The sequence below is a fragment of the Drosophila simulans genome, chromosome X, assembly GCF_016746395.2.
Source record: "Drosophila simulans strain w501 chromosome X, Prin_Dsim_3.1, whole genome shotgun sequence".
Taxonomy (NCBI): Eukaryota; Metazoa; Arthropoda; class Insecta; order Diptera; family Drosophilidae; genus Drosophila; species Drosophila simulans.
The window spans coordinates 8,865,374-8,884,413 of NC_052525.2; the positions used below are offsets into that span (position 1 = coordinate 8,865,374).

A 19,040-nucleotide genomic window follows, 5' to 3' on the forward strand; every position below is an offset into this window, starting at 1 on the left:
CCACAAATAAACCAAAATGAATTCCGCAACAACAAAGTCAAACGAAGCGGAACGCACGGCAACAACTACAACGAGAAAACGAGCTGTTAAGCGCCACCCACAAGTGTGCGCAAAACACACAAAAATCAAAGGAAAAAAAGCACTCGAATGAACTCAGACAAAAAAAAGAGGAAAAGACAAGAGAAAAACAACACAAAAAATAAACGGTAAGCACGACAGTAATGTAACCACCCACAAAAAAGAGAAAGAGAGAGAGAGAGAGAGTGGCGGTAGCAAAGCAAAGAGAAACGGTGAACTAAGAGACTTTGTTCAGAAGAGAGTCGTTTATTCATTTCGTGTGTTTGATAAGAAATATTTATGAATTCTTAGATTTATTTGATTATTGAAAGGGCTTTCATTTAGAAATAGTTAATATTACTACATATATATAAATAATGATGCCCGGTAATAACTCTTATTTCAACAAACTCTCTTCCAAATTCAGCGCCTCTCTTCTGGCCGCTAAACTTTATTGTCAGCTGAACGGAGTAAAAAGGCCCAAAGTGAATCATTCGATCTTTGGGTTTTTGGCCGTTGACAAGTGCGTTACTATGTTTCTATATGAATGGCTATTAAGGCAGTGACCCTGGCTTATCATAAAACCATACCGACTAAGATGTGTTAACCCAGTTAGTGTTTATGAAATGCTCTTTTAGCCAACTTCCGATTTGGATTTAACCCAGGCGATGAAGGGATTTTCCTAACGACGTCACGCTGACGTAGCCGGCACACGCCGCGTATGAGTAATGTATGTAAATTTCGATCGATGGTCTCTAACCCATATACGCAGATACATTTATATCTAGATCGTTAGAGCGCCAAAGGGACGAGGGCGAGGGCGGGATGCGGGGGCGGGGCCATCGGGGCATCATTAAGTTGTCGAAGTTGGCGGCACGCACGCCACACGCTGCTGCATTTGGCCAAAACGTTGATTTTTTGCACATTCAGCGCCAAATTGTGGAAGACACCTGGCCATCGGGCTAAGTAAATCGCTAAATCCCATGAGTGCACTGAGAAAAATAGTATTTAATCGAGAAGGAACACCAGACAAATATGAATTAATAACAAGTTAAGTAGATGTGTAGAAAATGGTACAAATGGTACAAACGAACAAGCAAACCAGTGAGCTGCAATCCTTTCAATACCCAAGTGTGGTGCATAAATTCTCGCAGTGTAGCCCCACATCGAACTGCAGCGTCGATTTCGTATGTAAATTTGATGCTTTGCCTAATTTGCCTTGTTCGACTTTTTGCTGGGCACCAAATGAAATTAGTTGCGCTGGCCAAAAAAAAAAGGAAAAATGGGGAAAAAAGGAAAAGCAGCATAGAGGAGTTTTGGGGGCGATGGTGGCACGAGGGGCGTGGCCGGGCGGTGGGCGGCGCGGGGCGGGGCGACTAATGTGTTGGCATGTGTCAGACACGCATCAAACGCAGCGACAGGCGGCTGGGCGCAAAAAACGGGCACAGGATGAGGTCAAATGAGCCGGGCTCATTTGGATTTGGATTTTGGGCAACGCACTCACCTGAAGAGTCGCCAACTGGGGGTTGAAATACAGAGCGCAATTTCAAATTAAACCTGAAATTATTAACACTAATTATTTCAATTGAAATACATACTATTTTGATTTCATTCCAAGATGTTTTCCAAGCTTCTCGGAACTGAGTGACTATCTAAAATGCATAATGTATTTAAATAGTCCAATCGATGAGTAAATAACTTGCCAATAGCTTCTGACGCAAAGTGAATAAGATAGCGAAGATGATGAATCCATAGCCCTGTCTGCTGGCCAAGATGAATGCGACCTTCGGACGGATGAATCAATTCCAGTAACGCTGGCTCATAAAACGCCAGCATAATGCGAATACCCACTTGATTCACGGTTTATTCGCGGGCATTACAAAAGATTCGATTGTGCAGATCTATTTTAAGTTACTCACTCTTAAATATATACATAGATTAATTAACTTCCCTGCACTTTCTTTCTAAGTTAGCATTTTTCTTATTTTTTTATGAAATCAAATTCAGGTTGTTCCTTAATTAATTGCAAAATGTACCTACTTGATTGATTGTTGGTTTCAGTGCACGCATTGCACTCATCCTTCTGAAGGTCATGAGGTGGGCGTGTGTGGTAGTGGGTGTGCATGTGGACAAAAGTGCGGTGGCCTCGGCATCTGTTGTTATTGTTGTTGTTGCTGCTGTCAACCGCCAGGAACTTTCGATGATGCGTCGATGATGGCAGTCCCATGGCGAGCGGGTTGCGGGTGGGGGTCAGGGTTCAGAGGTCAGGGGTCGTAGGCCGTGGGTCAGAAGGGCGGTGGATTACGGGTGGGATTACTGGGATACCGATACCTGTGAACTTGATTAGCGGTTTCCAGCCGCTGCCACTGCCACTGCCGCCATATATTGCCCCAAAAAAGCCGCGTCGAGTGATTAGCGATTGCTAGTTGCTGCTGCTGCTGCCACATCATTATAGCTACTTTATTAGCCTTTTGATTATTTTAGCACCAATTTGTTGTGCCCGTTGCTTTCGCCGCCGTTTCAGTTGGCCCAAATACCCAGGGGGTATTTATATGCCGAGCGGGAAACGTGGCAGGTTGTCAATCCTGCAAATCACTGCCAGTTTTCCTGTTGAAGTTGCACAATATATATTTCCCTTCTTTAATAAAAATTTAAGTTTAAGGTTAATAAATAAATATGAATACTGATAGTATAATAAGCTGCAACAATTTACTTAGCACCAGGTAATGGGTACTGCCCATTTCAATCGTTTTCAATTACCAAATGGCATAATTCGATTTTTTCCTTCTGTTTTTGGCGCCCAACCACATTTGCTTTGATGTTATTGTTGTTGTTGTTTGTTGGGGTTTCGAAACCGCTTATTAAATATACGCAATGCAAATAAAATAATAGGCAACTGGGCGCAAAAAGCACTGCAATGGGATAAACAAATTTATTTGTTGGCTAATTGAAAAATGAAAATGACTTTTCCCCTTTTCCATGCCAGTGCGTATGTGTGTGTGAGTGTGTGTAAGTGCGTGTGTAAAGCGGTGAAAGTGGTTGCAAGTGTGATTGTGAGGGTGGCGGGAAAATTGTTGGGGGGTTTTCACAGATTTGGCCAAGACAAATTCAGCCTTTTCTATTGAATATTGTGAGCAAAACTGGCTATTGCTCCATGAAATAGTTATTAAACATAATGAGCTTGATTAATTCTTTTAATTTTAATTCGAATTTAATTGAGACTCCCTTTTGACATATTACTGCCAAAGAATGAAAGCTAGCTTGATGTATCAGCCAGAATCTGCTGCACGTTTGGGTAAAACCCGGGCGTAAACACTTTATTTTTGCGCCAAGCTCATTTGTTTATATGGCGCAATCGGGGAATATAAACAAAAGGGCGATAATCGCACAATAAATACTCTACAAGTGTTATTAATAAGTACAAATATAATTAAATTCAAAAGCAGGCAAATAAAAAAAATATATAAAAATTTAAAAAAAACATGTTAGTTACATCAAATGCTTCAATATCATTAATAATTACTATACATAGTATATGTACGTGATTCATGTTATTGTGATTACATTTCGTTTAATCATCGCATAAAACGATGATGGTGTAAATATTTTTAAATTATTATAATATTACATAATTGGCATGCATGCACACTTCAATAGTTTGAAATCTAAGTTAAACCCTTTTTACCATAAATTGCTAGCAGATTAAAGTGAATATACCACTTTTTTTAGAGTAAGTAATATTAAATCATTTTTTTCTAGCCATAACCATGTATCCCCACTTTCTGCAGGCAATCAATAGCGACAATAGGCACTCGTTTCCCTCCCTGAATTCTCGAATCCGATGAGCGGGTGAATCATCCAAGTCGCGTCAGCGACTCTGCCAGCCAAGTGGTCGGAACTGATGCCTATAACCATATATATATGCACGATCCGGCGATCTGAGCCCGTGCACGTAACCCACGGAGATCCATCCACGAACTTGGCTCCCATTCGCAAGGCCTGAAATTCCCATTTGTATGCACGGCCTGGTGCCACAAATCGATGGGTAGTAAAGTCCGAAGAAAAAGCCGGCAACAAAGTTGGCCCAAAGAGTGGAACACTGAACCACATGATTGGTAGGCACTATGTTAACATAAGACTTAATAAATGAATTATATTTACAAATTGTATTGATTGAAGTATAAACAAAATAAGTTAAGTTTTACAAATAAATAAATATTTGGGAGAAAATGAAAAGGTGCGTGCGCATTTCTCGCAGTGCAGCAACAATGCAAATTAACAATTAACGCAGGATATTTGGTGCAACCGCAGGCGAGTTGGCCAGTTGGAATCGTTGGAATCGCCGGGTTAGCCGCGAAGGAGCCAAACAGAGATTGCCAATTTGGCGGCCTCTCACCTCGCGATTTTGGCCCATTCACGAGCATAAATCAAAGCCAACAAAAACCGGTTCCGGTTCGTTTCGTTACGATTCGTTTCGTTTCGATTCGGGCCAAGAGCAATGCGATTTAGCCGGGAGATTGGATGCCAAGATTCGCTGGAGAGTTCTCTGTAGAGGTAGGTTAGTTCTACCTCGGCCTGATATAACCGATGGACACTCAATATAGTTCCAGTATATATATATATATATGCTTAAATCTGTCACTGCCAGTTGCGCGTGCCACATTGAGTCATCTGAATAATTTCGAATCGGGGGTTTTTTTTTCAACTCCGAGGCGGTGGGAAAAAGCAACTACAACGAGTGGTATTTTTGTTCTGGCGTATTGCTGCTACAAAAATACCCGATAATTGGGAATTTAAGAGAGTTGCATAAGTTAACCTATTAGCAGTTGGTTCATTTGGGCAAATGAATACAATCAGAGACAACAGTGCGTATGAGTGATATGAATGCTTAATTAGGGTGAGTACTAACTATTTACTTGCATTACACAATTACAGAATATTAGCCGGTGTTTTCACAACTTTTGACCCGACTCCGCCTATTTGCGATGGGCCAGAATTCCCACTGTTAGCCAGGTTTTTACGCTCGCACATTCGTGGAAGCGTGCGAATTCCTTGAATTCAGGCCGTAAGTGTTCTATTATTATCCCAAAAGAGAGCAGGTGGGCGCAGAAAAAAGGGGGAGGAGGTGGGTTTTCGGTATTGGCCGAAGGGCATTTTTCAAATTGAAAAGTGAGCCCCAAAACCGCAAGGTTCTTAACTACCTCTATTTATTGGCTCACATAATAGATGCAAAAGGGTCCACTGTCCACCTCACGAGCTCCTCCATTCGGTGCACTGCGAAAAAATGCAGTGCAATAATAAAGAAATATAGAAAAACTTATTTTAATTATTCTGGGTAGTTAAAGGTTTATAAGTTGTATACCGAAACTTTTTCCTTTTCTTCTAGTTTCACTTGAAGATTTCTCCCAGTGCACTGCCATCCTGCGATGACTTTTGCTGTCCTTATCTGGGGCTCCTTTCGCCAATTTCCCGGCCCAAGTGTGGCCCCCATTTGGAAATGCAAAAAGGCACCGGATGCACCGGCAGTTGCACTTGCACCCATCGGAGTGGCGACCCCCTTCTAACCAGACCTCCCCTCCCATCTTTAAACTCCGTTTAGGTGTGCAGACAACGAAACCTACAATTTGATTATCGCAATGAGAATTGCAGCACTTGGCAACGACAACGATTCACTTGGGCCCTGGAATCCGGGAGCCCCAGCAGCCAGGACCTCAGGTCCTTGGCCAGGAGTTGGGGCACTCGGTGAACCGTCCTAAAAACTCCGGCACCCTTCCGAGTCGCGTTCGCATTTTGTCAACATGTGTAGCTGTCTGTTTTAATGGTCAATTTCTCACTCTAAATGGCCACTGACCGGCCGGCCGAAGGAAAGCCAGTTTTCGAAAAAGGAGCAGGAGTTTCTGGCAGAGAGCCTAGGGCTGCGAAAAATTAACAAAGTAAAGAGAGTGCCCAAATATTGCACTCTATTTTAAGGATATAAGATTGTTATATTCAATGGTATTTACCATTATTTGAAGTATTATTATAGCATACTTTGTGAAACGATGGGTCAGGGATTTATTGATACATTTTTCCCATTAAGCTAAATAGTATAGTTTTAGTACTTACATTCATTGTTCGCAGGGTATGCAGTAGTCGTTAGTCCAAAACTCAGCTCCATAGGCCTCTGCAATTTTTTCTTGAGCCCCCTTTTTCAGTCCGGAAGATGCGACTGGAACGCATTTTGCGGCCGGCACATAGGTTCCTCTGGATTCTGCATCTGCATCTGAGTCCGTCGAAATCTCTGGTTCCATCTCCTGCTCCAGCGCCCACCGCCCAACCACCAACTCCAATTGGGGAACACATCTCATCTGCATCTACATCTCCTGGCGGCGAAAAGAGTACCCCGGAGGAGGATGCCCACAGCATTTGGTGACTTTTGCCGTTGGCCGGAAGTGTGACCGAGGCAAAGGAAGTAGTTAACCGACGGAAAGTGGGCGATGGATGGGGTGCTGGTGCACCACTGACCAGGGCATCCAGGGCGTGGAATCTCCATGCGCTCCATCTTCTAATGGCAGCAAATCATTTACAGATGTCGCAACATTTTGCATAAAAATTTGCTGTCACAGACAACACAAGAGTCCGGCCGTTAGAGGCTGCTGCACCACCTGGTGGAAAAGCTGGAAAAGCGGGGGTGGCACCACCCAGCCACCCACCATTAGTGACCTTAAACGCTTTTCCAAGCAGGAAATGCATTTTCATTTAGCAGCGGAAGTAGCTGCAAATGAGCTTTTAGTTTTTCCTCACCTTTGCTCCTGGCGGCGTTGTCGTGCGTCCGCATTTCCGGTCCACCGTCCACCTGGTCAACCTGGTTCACCTGGTTCACCTGGTCCACATCCACCCACTGCATCCACATACTCAACCAACTGTTGCTGGATCTGCTCAAGCATTAGCATTAGCGACCAGTCAATGGCCCATCGATGTCCTGGTTTTCCCATTCGAGTTGGGGTTTGAGTTTCGTCCTGGTTTCCGTCCAGCGCCTCCCACCCGTCGGAAATATGCGTCTGCCACACGTCCGCCAAATGACGACATGTGTGCGTAACGGGAGTGCACTCGAAAAATATGATAGGATAGGATCATAACTTCTCATTGATTGGAAGTTTTGGCCTGCCTAATTTCTCCTTCTGGAAAATTTACATTTATTTGATATATCGCCGAACACCGATTTCTGAAGATGATTTTGCAGAATTTTAACTACAACAATGAAAATAATGGTCAAAACATGGAATGGCATACCTTGTTAGGCTCGTAATCAAATTCCTGATCGGTTTGGGCAATAATTTGGAAACTTAAATTTTTTGTCAATTTTTGCAAATTTTAATGATGTTACCCCTTACAAAAAATGAGAAAATTGACCCAAAAATTAATTTTTCTAAGTTCTTTAAAAAATCAATAGGGATAGTTAGCACTGGTAATTAGCTGCTCAAAACAGTTATTCTTTCGTCTATATGACAATTTTCAGCGAAGTTATGACAAAAATTCCGTTTGTAAATATCAAGTTTTTGGCAAGAGCCGTGTTTCCAAATTTCGGACATAAAAAAACAGTTTTTTTGCCACAACTTAAAAAATAAGAGCCTGAATATGGAATGTTATACCTCGTTGAGCTCGTAATTAAATTTCCAATCAAACTGTGTTCAAAAATGGAAATTCTATTTTTTCGCCATTTTTTGCAAATTTTGATGATGTTACCCCTTACAAAAAATGCAAAAATTTACCCAAAAATTTATTTCTCTAAGTCTTTCAAAAAGTGAAAGCGTTAGTTAGCACTGGTAAATAGCTGCTCAAAACAGTTATTCTTTCGTCTATATGACAATTTTCAGCGAAATTATGACAAAAATCCCGTTTGTAAATATCCAATTTTGAGCGAAAGACGTTTTTCCGAATTTCGGTCATAAAATAATCAGTTTTTTGCCACAACTTTAAAAATAATTGCCTGAATATGGAATGTCATACCTCGATGAGCTCGTAATGAAATTTCCAATCGAACTGTGTTCAAAAATGAGTATTCTATTTTTTGACCATTTTTTGCAAATTTTGATGATGTTACAAAAAATGCGAAAATTTACCCAAATTTTTTTTTCCTAAAATCCGTCTAAAACTTATATGAGTCGTTAGCATTGGTAAATAGCTGCTCAAAACTGTTATTCTTTCATCTATATGCCCATTCTTCGAATAGATATGTTGAAATTTCTATTTGTATGTTCCTTATTTTTGCCAGTGCACCCAGCAAAAATTTGTTTTTAATCTTGTTAGCCCAGTACTTGGAATTAGTTTGGTCTGCATTTGCATTGGCGGCCCAAAACCCTGATCAGTTCTCAGATCGAGGTTACCGCACTGTTGCATTTCCCTGTTGAGATGGGGTCACCACTCCAGGTCACCACACAAGATTCGCAGGGTTGTGGTGCAAGTAAAAGCAGGGTTTAGATGGGTGGAGACGATTAGCATAATAAGTCTTTGAATAAAATATTGTTTAATATAGTTCAGTGTTCAGTTGCTAATACTTATTTCTTTATTCACATTGGGTCCTTTGATTCTGTGTCCCTTTTAACGCTTTTCATGCAGCCGCGACTTACAAATGGCCATTACGAGTAAATATGTCAAGTGCAGGTGGTCGGCCCGAAATTTAAAAAAAAAAATAAAGAAAAAAGTATGCAAATAAAAACACACACCCACACACAGAAAGGCCGCAAAAATGCTTTGGCCTTTTCGGTGCCTGCATTTCCGGTTGCACTCAGTGGCCAACGGTTGCAGTGTAAATTGGTCAACTAAATTATGCAGCATCAGTTGCAGTTTGCAGTTCCAGTTGCAGCCGAGTCCTCTGTCCTCCGTTCCGCAACTCATCCCCGATTGATTCTGACCAGGTCCCAGGACAAGCCATCGACACCAGGAGCAACAGCTGAGTGAAATTTGCATTCCATAAAATTTTAAAGCTAAATAAAGTGTCGCCACCTCGGGTCGTGTTGCTGTTGTTGCATGTACTGTTGTTGCTGCATGTTGCTGCTGCAGTTGCTGCAAGTGCAACCGATGTTGCTGCCTGTCTGCAATGGAAATTGAATCGCATACTTTTGTGGAGTTAGGATGGCAATTTGGCTATTAGCAGGACGCCCATTGCGTTTAAAGCTAATATATTAGTTTACAGGAAAAGTTATATGTTTAGAAGGATATCAAATTAAAGGATCAGAAGTTATAGCTACAAAATTTTTAAATACTATACTATACTTATTTTAGAAATAAGCACACTTAATTTTGTAATTACATTTTTATAAAACCATCATGGTATGAACAAATTTATGATATCTTCTTATTCAAATGCATAGATAGTTATATTGAGTTATATTTTAGACTACTAACCTATAACCATTTGAATTGTAATGTTTATTATATGGATAACGAGATTGTTCAATCGCATTGAACTTCCAATAATTTTTCGGGGTCAAATGGGCGGCCGCCTTTTGGTGTTGGCCATATTCTCGCCGGCCAGAAACATATGTTCGCGGTCTTTATTTGGTGGTCAACCGGTTCAGTGACGCCCACATTCACTACCGCGCCCCTTAACCCATTGTTGCCGCCACTTTTGAGCCCAGCTATTTGTCACTTGCAACCGCGACGGCCATTTCCGTCGGCCAGTCGCCATATTTATGCAGTTGGTCGCTGTATGCAGTTACTCGCGTTTTATGCCATTTTTTTTCGTTTTTTTTTTTTTTGGCTCTTTTCAAGTTTATGCAGTTGCGAAATTGCTGACAATTGATAGGCCATGGCAGTGGCAGTGGCAATGGCTGTGGACGTGGAAGTGGCAGTGCCAGTGGACCAGTGCCGGAGGACCAGGTTCCTCCAGTCTTGACTTGCTTGCCCCCCGTTCGGTGGCCACAATTTAGCGCGCGGCGACTACCGAAAAGCAGCAGCAACATCGCGGCACACTGAGCGAAAAGTTAGTATAATATGTATATATATGCATATGTACCTTCACTACTATAAAGAAAGTATGAAGAATTCAACAAATCGTATTTTCGTAGGTACTAAAACCCATTTAAGAACTTAAGAAATATCTTAGAAATATTCTGCACACTATTTTCTCTCAGTGCATTGGCAGCTTGAATGCAGATTGGCTCCGAACTGAACGAACTCGACGGACCGTCGTCTCTCTCTTTTGATGAATGCACAAATAATGGGGATGCATAATGCCAAACAGGAAATAAATTACGCTCACTCGGAGTCGGGGATTCGGCATTCGTTGCCTCACTGCCACCGTAGGAGGATGGCAACGTGCAACTGGCAACTTGCAACTCTTGCAACCTGCAAACTGAAAACTCCAGACAACGGACTGCGGACGGATTGAGAATCAGAATCTGAAATATGAATCAAAATCAGAAGCAGGCAGCGTAATAGCAACAATCATCATGATTACCATAAGCGGCATCATCATTCCGATACTGCTAATCATCATCATCCATCATAAGACAGGACACTAGACAACAAAGTTAAGTTAAGCCCGCATAGAAGTAGCACATTGAATACCAGCATGAATCTATGATTTATGAATATATAATCATTAAGCATTAGAAGTATATATATATACTTAATATTAGTATTATTTAAGTATATAAGTATTAAGTATATATGTTCCTATTATTATTATTATTATTAACTGGCAATGATTTGTATAAATTAGTTTACCAAAACTTTCCTTTCGTTCTTTATCATAAATACCCCTAGTTTCAGTCCATTCCATACGTTTCCTAACCTTGCTGACTAGTGTACGCGGATCATCATCGCTTTTGCCGGCTATGGGCAGGCTAATTTTGTTTGATTTTGATTCTGATCGAATTAGCGTAAAATTGAGCGTTCGTCAACTTTTGGGAGCGGGGTCGCGACCAGTCGCTGATCCCTGCCAGCGCCAAGGGGGGAGGCATCCAGTCGGATGAAGATTCAGGTTCGGATTCTGATTTGGAGTCGCAGGCGGAACGTGGGCTCATTGACAAAGTCGGAGTTCAGATCTTCAGATGGCGCAGGCCGCGTGCGGGGCATTAAAGAGGCGTGGAAATCAAGACCCACCGGATGATTTGCATTCGCAGCGGCTTCTGCTGCACTGGAAACAATTACCACTTCGTTTTTGAGCTTTTAAATGAGATTAAACAGAGTACGTTAGAATTTGTAGGGATATTCTTGCGCTTGCCCATCTAAGATTTTTAAAATATATAACAAGAAAAATATCTATCAAATTTGATGGATATTATGCACTGCGCTAAAATTCCTTTTATGTGTTTTACCCGCATTTCGAGCAGTGTAGCTCGGCGTAATTGACCAAGTTATTCTGCGCTTGCTTGGCCCGGCTCCTTGGGGCAAATTGATTTTGCTTCGTGCCTCATCAGCAGCGACAATTGCCCTTGCGCTGATCGCCATGATGATTTGGCTTCCTGCGCTTCTTGGGCATTTCTTCGTGCGCTCACGTAGCAGCTTCCCCTCTCGCCCCTCTTTCCAGCGCTTACCCTTTTTCCTGACCCTGACCCCCCTTGACATCCTGGCCCGCCGCCTCTGGCGGCTGCTGCTGTTGTCCCTCGACCGGCTACCGATGTTTTTTGCGGTTTCACACTTTGGTTAAGGTTCCTGCCCTTCGCACTCGGACTTCCACTCGCGGTCAGCCGCCAGTCATTGGGTCACAGCCAGCAGGAGGAAGATGGCCCAAAGTGCCTATTCGCCAAATAAAGTCGACCTCAATACGAATTGCTAAATAATATGAAGTATGAGAAGCTTCTTACTTGGATTTTTAACCAAACACAAAGTATACAAAGCAATAAACAATCGCCTATGGAACTATTCTGGCTAGCATTCCATTTAATTATTCCAAAAATTAATTACAAGAGAAATGTCTTATATGTACTACAAAATATGTTTCGCGTTCAAAGAAATTTATCATTGACTGCTCAAAAGATGAGTTAAAAACTTAAAAAGCAAATGGCTTACAAGATGGTCAGTTTGCTACGTGCGAAACCAATCAGTATTTAGCTTAAAAATATTGTTTATGAACTCTTATTCATCACAATTGTTGGATAGACACGTTATCTTACAAAATGCGAATTTTAATGAACAGATTGCGGGGGAGGGGCGGAAGGACAAAGAGGGTTGACAATTTTTGTATTTAAACTATTACACAAAAAGAGCGGCTATAACTTAAAAGCAAGTCCCAGTGCTGCCTACTTAATGTACTTGTCCATGAACTTCTTGTGGAAATCGGAGCGCAGGGCGTCATTGACGAAGTGCGTCTTCTTATCGGGCGCAGATCTGGCGCAATTCTTGAAGACCACATCATCGTCCCAGCGGCGCTTGATCTTTAGATCACCGCCCAGTCCAGAAGCACGTCCCGCTGCAGAGGCGGCGGTGCCGGGCTCATAGTTCATCAGCGGATTGCCGGACAGGATGTTCTCCATTCGTATGCGTTCGTCCTCCTGCTTCTTCTCCGACTCGCGACGCGCCGTCTCCTGCAGGCGTTCCTGCTTGATCTTCTGCAGTTCGGCCAGCAGGGCGGCATCATCGTCATCGGAATCGCTGTCCGAATCGGAGCTATCGTTGTCCAGCGGCTCATCGGCGTCCATATTGGCGGCCTGCTGCTGCGCCGCCTGCTGCGTTTGCTGCTGCCCTGCGTCCGGCTTGGCACGCTTTGCGGCACTGCTGCCACCGCCGGCGTTGTTCGCCTCAATCGCCTTGCGCACAATGGAGGGCAGTGCCTTGCCCGACGACGACGAAGTGGCTCCCGTTCCGGAGCGCGCATCACGTTCGCGCTCTTCCAGCTCCTTGCGGAAGTCGCGGTTGCGGTTCTCCTCGCTGGTGCCCTGGCCCGTCTCCCTGCGCAAACACAAGAGCTCTTTAGACCACGAATTGCTATGTGCATTACTCCTAATCCTTACCTGTATTTCAGTTTCGTGTGGCCTGGCAAATCGCGACTGGAGTACTGCTTGCTCAGTGCACTCAGATCCTTTTCGCCGCGACCGGAGCCTCCGCGGGCTGGATCGAAGGTCGGGCGCGCTGCTGTGGTCATTTTCAACTAGCTAGTTATGCTTTTAATTGTTAAATGGACGAAAAGTGAAATGAATTTCCGAACTGCGTGCTTTGTTTGATGTATCAACAATACAATACGGTCACTCTGACCGATAGGCCTTTCGATACACGCTTCGTGCGGACTCCAACCGATAAGGGCGCCTGTCGCTGGGCACCACTGGCCCATCAGCTGTGCGGACCAATGGGCAGCACTGTTACGGTAAACACGCGCGGAGCACCGCCGTTTTATCCAACAAAAAAATATTGCTGAAAAACAAAACTCTTCGGCAACTTGGACCGATTTTAAGTTTGGATTAGCCAATCTGCTACCCATCCCCCACCGGCGGCAATGCTGGCCAATTTGCGTGCCTGCAGCGGCCACCTGTTGCATCACAGCCTCCGAAATGCTAGAATTCCACGACGAAGCTGGGCGAGCACAACGTCTGGCAAGGATCAGACGGAGGAGGACAGCCTGACCATCGGCGATGTAAGCGTGCGGCTGCGCAAGCCCAAGGATCCGCAACTGGTGCCGCAGCAATACGGTGAGCAGGGGGATGCCGGGAAGTGGGACGCCAAGATCTCTGGCCAGTACAAAGGTCAACATAAAGATCTTGGCGTCGCATAAGCACTCCATCATTATCATTATATCATGTCATTATATCATCTTTGAGTAGCAGACACATCATGGATCAAAAAGACCACTGATATAAACGTATGGTAATTAACAAAGACTAAACGACAGAAATGAGACTCAACAAGTAATCAAAAATGAATGAGCTGCACCAAAAAAAGCTGCAGGAGTGGGCTCGTAGTGGACATGGCAAGTGCACGGACCTGTGCGATGAGAAGAAGTTCTTTAACACGACGAAATCTACTCAAGATGTGGACAAGCATCTGTGGCTCCTGGCGGCCAAGCACATGGGGGTCAAGTTCTACAAAGTGGTGGGCAAGAGGGCTCCCTTCCTCGTCAGCAGACTCCGTATTTGGAGAACCAATTGCTTTATGTTTTAACACGAACCTTTCGTTCTTGTATCCATCCAATCCCATAGTGAAATATGCTCCGGATGGCACCCTTCAGCTGTCGCAGTCGGCACTGCACCATCTGCGCTGGATGCTGCAGAAGGATGCACTGCGTCAGGACATGTTCCTATTGGGACAACCGGGTCCGCTGCGCCGCCAGCTGGCCATGCAGTTCCTGGAGCTGACGCAGCGCGAGGTGGAGTACGTGGCCCTCAGCAGGGACACCACCGAGAGCGATCTGAAGCAGCGGCGTGAGATCCACGACAGGGCGGCCATCTTCCACGATCAGGGAGCCGTACGAGCGGCGCTCAATGGTCGAGTCCTCGTCCTTGATGGAGTGGAGCACGCGGAACGCAATGTCCTGCCCATACTAAATAATCTGCTGGAGAATCGCGAAATGCACCTGGAGAGCGGCAAGTTCCTGATGTCACCGGAGCGTTACGATAAGCTTCTAGAGGTATATTACCTGTTTCCTGTGCATACGTTTCTAGTCCTCTGAGCGTTGCTAATCCTCATTCTCATTTTTTTTAGAAACACTCACGGGAGCAGCTGGACGAATGGGGTCTGCTACGCGTATCGGAGCAATTCCGAGTGGTGGCCTTGGGTCTGCCCACCCACAAGTACAAGGGCACGCCACTAGATCCACCGTTGCGCTCCCGATTCCAGTCCCGCAACGTGACCACATATTCCTACGGCGAGCTGTACGAGGAACTGCAGCAGGAGGCGCCTTCCGTGCCCGGCGATCAGCTGAAGCAGTTGCTCACCTTCGCCTTGACCCTGCAGCAGGCGGATCCTGCGCTCCAACTACCCGACTTTCCCATCCACAATCTAGTTTTGGGTGTCAAGATGCTGGTAGGTGAACCCCTTACCTTTCCGTATAAAATACTTACTTTTCTTTCTGCTCCTTCAGGCGGCTAATCCCTCGCTGAGTCTGCACGATGTCATCAGTCGTATTTATCCATATCAAGCCATGCTGAAGCCCGACCAGAAGAAGCGTGTCGAGGAGCTACTCAAGAAGCTGGATATCCAACTGGTGCCCAGTCCGAGCATCAAAAAAATCGAAGGACAGTCGCAGGAAAACTCCCTGATCCACATAAAACTGGACGAACTGCAGCTAAATTTGCCTGGAGGCCAGATTCCTACGGCTTCTACCAACTTTGTGGATCTACCGCATCAGAGGCAAGCTCTCGCCAGTCTGCTGCAAGCCTACGCTGTCGGAGATGTGTGTCTCGTTGGCGAGAAGGGTGTGGGCAAGCTCACGCTGACCCAGGAACTCCTCCGCCTCCTGCAACAAACCTCAGAGCCCATGATGCTGTATGAGGACATGACCAGCAGGGATATCGTCCAGCAACGTATTACGAGCCCCCAAGGAGACACGGTGTGGAGGGACTCACCACTGGTGCGAGCTGCCAAATCGGGATCTGTTGCGGTGTTAAATGGACTGCATCGTCTACACAAGAGCACGGCCAGCGTTCTGCAGCGGTAAGTTAAAAATAGCTTCATTAAGGTGATATATTATATGGAAAATATGCCCTTCCAGCCTCATCCACGATCGGGAACTGCAGCTGTGTGATGGCACCACTCTTCTGGGCGCAAATCGCTACCAGGCACTGCTGCAGCAGGGATTCTCCGAGCAAGAGCTGGGCAAACTCGGGTTTCTACCCATGCATGAGTCCTTCCGCGTGGTGGCTTTGGCGGAACCACCGCGTCTGGGCGGCGGACAACCCAGCTGGCTGACACCCGAACTGCTCAGCCTGTTTCTCTACCAGGAACTGCGGCCCTTGCGTCAGAGCGAAGAGGCGGAATTGCTTGCGCAGCTTTGTGGTGGAGATCTACCTGCGGGCATGGATCAACTGCTGAAACTGGCCCAACTGCTGAGATCTTCACAGGATCCTCTACTCCAGGGACTGGCAGGCACCCTCTCCACCCGGCAACTACTCAAGCTGGCCCGTCGCTTGGCAGCCTATCCAGAGAGTGAGCTCAGCGATGTGCACGAAATGCTGCAGAACACTTTCCTGGCCAGATTTATGCCGGCCCTGTCGAGGGGTGCCTTGGAACAGGCCATCCAACAGGTGGGCATCAGGCCGCGAGAGATTAGGCTGAAAAGCAAAAAAAATCAAATTGCTGTGGAGGATAACTCGCTGCGGATCGGCTCCACCCGCTGGCCACTGGGCAATCCTACTCAGGCGCAGCTATCCAAGGTGCCGCACACCTTGTTCTACGAGATGCCGCAGCATGTCCAGCTGCTGGAGCGTCTGCTGCAGGACTACCTCATCGGCGAGCATCTGCTTCTGGTTGGCAACCAGGGAGTTGGCAAGAACAAGCTTGTGGATCGCCTGCTGGAACTGATGCAGCGTCCGCGCGAGTACATCCAGCTGCATCGGGACACCACGGTGCACAGTCTGACGCTCCAGGCGACCCTAAAGGATGGCCAGGTGTCGTACGAGGACAGCGCCCTGGTCCAAGCTGTACGAACTGGTCACGTTCTTGTGGTGGACGAGGCGGACAAGGCGCCAGTGAATGTCACCTGCATACTGCGTACTTTGGTGGAGAGTGGCGAGATGGTGCTGGCCGATGGCCGGAGGATTGTGCCACCGGGAGAAGGCGGTAGGGTGCCCAATTCGATTGAAACCCATCCCGATTTCCGGCTAATAGTCCTGGCCAATCGTCCGGGTTTCCCCTTCCTGGGCAACGACTTCTTTGCCGCCCTGGGCGATGTCTTCAGCTCCCACGCCATCAGCAATCCCGATCCGGAATCGGAAATCTTCCTACTGCAACAGTATGGACCGAAGGTGCCCATCAAAACGCTACGCACCCTGGTTAATGCCTTTGGTGAACTGCGAACGCTCGCTGATGAGGGAATGCTCAACTATCCGTACTCCACCCGCGAAGTGGTGAGCATTGTGAAGCATCTGGAACGCTATCCGGAGGAGAACATGTCCGAGGTGGTGGGCAATGTGCTGGACTTCGATCGCTATCAACCGGAGGCACTTCAGCAGGTCACCCAAGTGCTGGCCAAGCACGGCATCGAATCCTATGCCGAGGAAGAGATCCAGGCCATAAGGAAGCAAAAGATCCTGCAGGCATCCGTGAATCGGCACAGTGGACTGGGCGTCTCCGGTCCAAAGTTCGGCAAGTTAGATCCCAAGAACGAACCGCATGTCGGCGGCAACACGTGGGCTGGTGGCAGTGGTGGTCGTGACACCGCCGGACTGGGCGGCAAGGGTGGCCCGTTCCGTCTGGACAAAGGCCACAAGGTCCATCAGCTGAGCGATGAGGAGAAGGCCGATGTGCCCGAGGAGATCAAGCGGGCAGCACGCGAAATGAATCGCAAGGCGTTCGAGGACAAGCTCAAGGAAATCAAGATGTCCGCCCACGATCACAAGCTGTATGCCCAGTTCAGCGAACCCAATCGCAAGCAGGTGCAGCAACTGAAGGCCGTCCTGGAGGCCATGCAAACGAAGAGCAAGGAGCGCCAGTGGCAGAAGTACCAAACGCACGGCGATCTGGATGACACGCGTCTGGTTGAGGGCATAACCGGCGAGAAGAACATCTATAGGCGACGGGCGGAGGCCAATCCCTGGGCGGATCATGTCCAGGAGAAGCCCAATCGGCTCAAGCTGGTCGTAGATGTATCGGGTTCGATGTACAGGTAAGCTTGATGGCGATATCCTTGGAACACCCATTTAACCGTACATCTTTCAGGTTTAATGGTTACGATGGACGGCTGGACCGTCAGCTGGAGGCAGTGGTCATGGTGATGGAGGCCTTTGAGGGTTTCGAGAAGAAGATCGTCTACGACATCATCGGCCACAGCGGCGAGGGCTGGGAGATTCCGTTCGTGACCGCGGGCAGTCCGCCGAAGAACGACAAGGAGCGATTCGAGGCCATCCGCATGATGCACGCCCACTCGCAGTTCTGCTGGTCCGGTGACTCCACGGTGAAGGCGGCACGGGAGGCCTGTTCGACGCTGGGCGCGGAGCAGGACTACGACAACGCCATCGTTGTGGTCCTCAGCGATGCCAATCTGCAGCGCTACGGCATTGCACCCAAGGATCTGGCTATGGCGCTCAAACGGGGCGAGCCGAAGGTCAAGGGCTATGCCATCTTCATTGGCAGTCTGGCCGAGGAGGCGGATGAGTAAGTTTGACTTGCAAGCTTTGTGTCTTTACTATCACTATTCCTAATCCTTTCCATCCTTTCCAGAATCAATGCGGAAATGCCGGCTGGTCAGAGCTTCGTGTGCATGGACCTCACCAAGCTACCTCACATCCTGCAGCAGATCTTCACCTCCTCGCTGCTTTAGTGCAATTTCTAGGATTAGGTTTATGTTGAACACTGTGTTGATAATTCCAATTATTGTTAAGCCTAAATTGAGTCTATAATAAATCTATATTTTTGCCTAGCAGAAAGTGAGTTTCTTTGGGTTTTTAAAAGGAGTTGCGTTTAGAAGAAAAATTCGATTGGGTTTGCATTTTTATTTGTATTGTTTATTAATTGCCTTGCTGTTTATGCTTGCTATTTGATTACTTGTCATATAATTTACAAATTACATAAGTATTCAATACAAAAAAAAAAAAAAACAATTTCGAACTCGAGGATTTCTCTGGCAGGGATTTCTCGCATTCTGACGGGGATTACGGGGTATACAAAAAAATAAACAATTCGTGGTTTTACATTAATTAAATTTGGTATAAAAATCTAAAACAATTTCATTCCCTTCTCAATCTCATTCACATTACATTTTACATTACACTTTTGTTTTTTAATGATTTTTCTTCTCTTTTTTTTTTCGTTTGTATATGCATTTCTGTATTTATATTAAATATTGTTGCAAATTCATGAATTAATGTGTTAGCAAAAAACGCTTAAATATACGTGTGTATAATATATAC

At 45.9% G+C, this 19,040-nt stretch overlaps 2 protein-coding genes across 2 annotated transcripts; one reads left to right on the forward strand and one right to left on the reverse strand.

The window, feature by feature from the left end:
• Positions 1–11,907: 11,907 nt before the first annotated feature.
• Positions 11,908–13,253, reverse strand: LOC6739861 (protein CWC15 homolog). The gene is made up of 2 exons (XM_002076717.4): positions 12,996–13,253; positions 11,908–12,933 (listed from the first exon to the last, which is right to left on the reverse strand). The coding sequence occupies exons 1-2, from the start codon at positions 13,124–13,126 to the stop codon at positions 12,285–12,287; spliced, it is 780 nt and encodes a 259-aa protein (XP_002076753.1). The 5' UTR covers positions 13,127–13,253; the 3' UTR covers positions 11,908–12,284.
• A 31-nt stretch (positions 13,254–13,284) lies between these two features.
• LOC6740042 (von Willebrand factor A domain-containing protein 8) lies at positions 13,285–18,553 on the forward strand. The gene is made up of 7 exons (XM_016181062.3): positions 13,285–13,667; positions 14,175–14,602; positions 14,677–14,997; positions 15,056–15,627; positions 15,686–17,797; positions 17,851–18,285; positions 18,352–18,553. Exons 1-7 carry the CDS (start codon positions 13,475–13,477, stop codon positions 18,449–18,451), a joined length of 4,161 nt encoding a protein of 1,386 aa, XP_016038677.1. The 5' UTR covers positions 13,285–13,474; the 3' UTR covers positions 18,452–18,553.
• Positions 18,554–19,040: the final 487 nt, after the last annotated feature.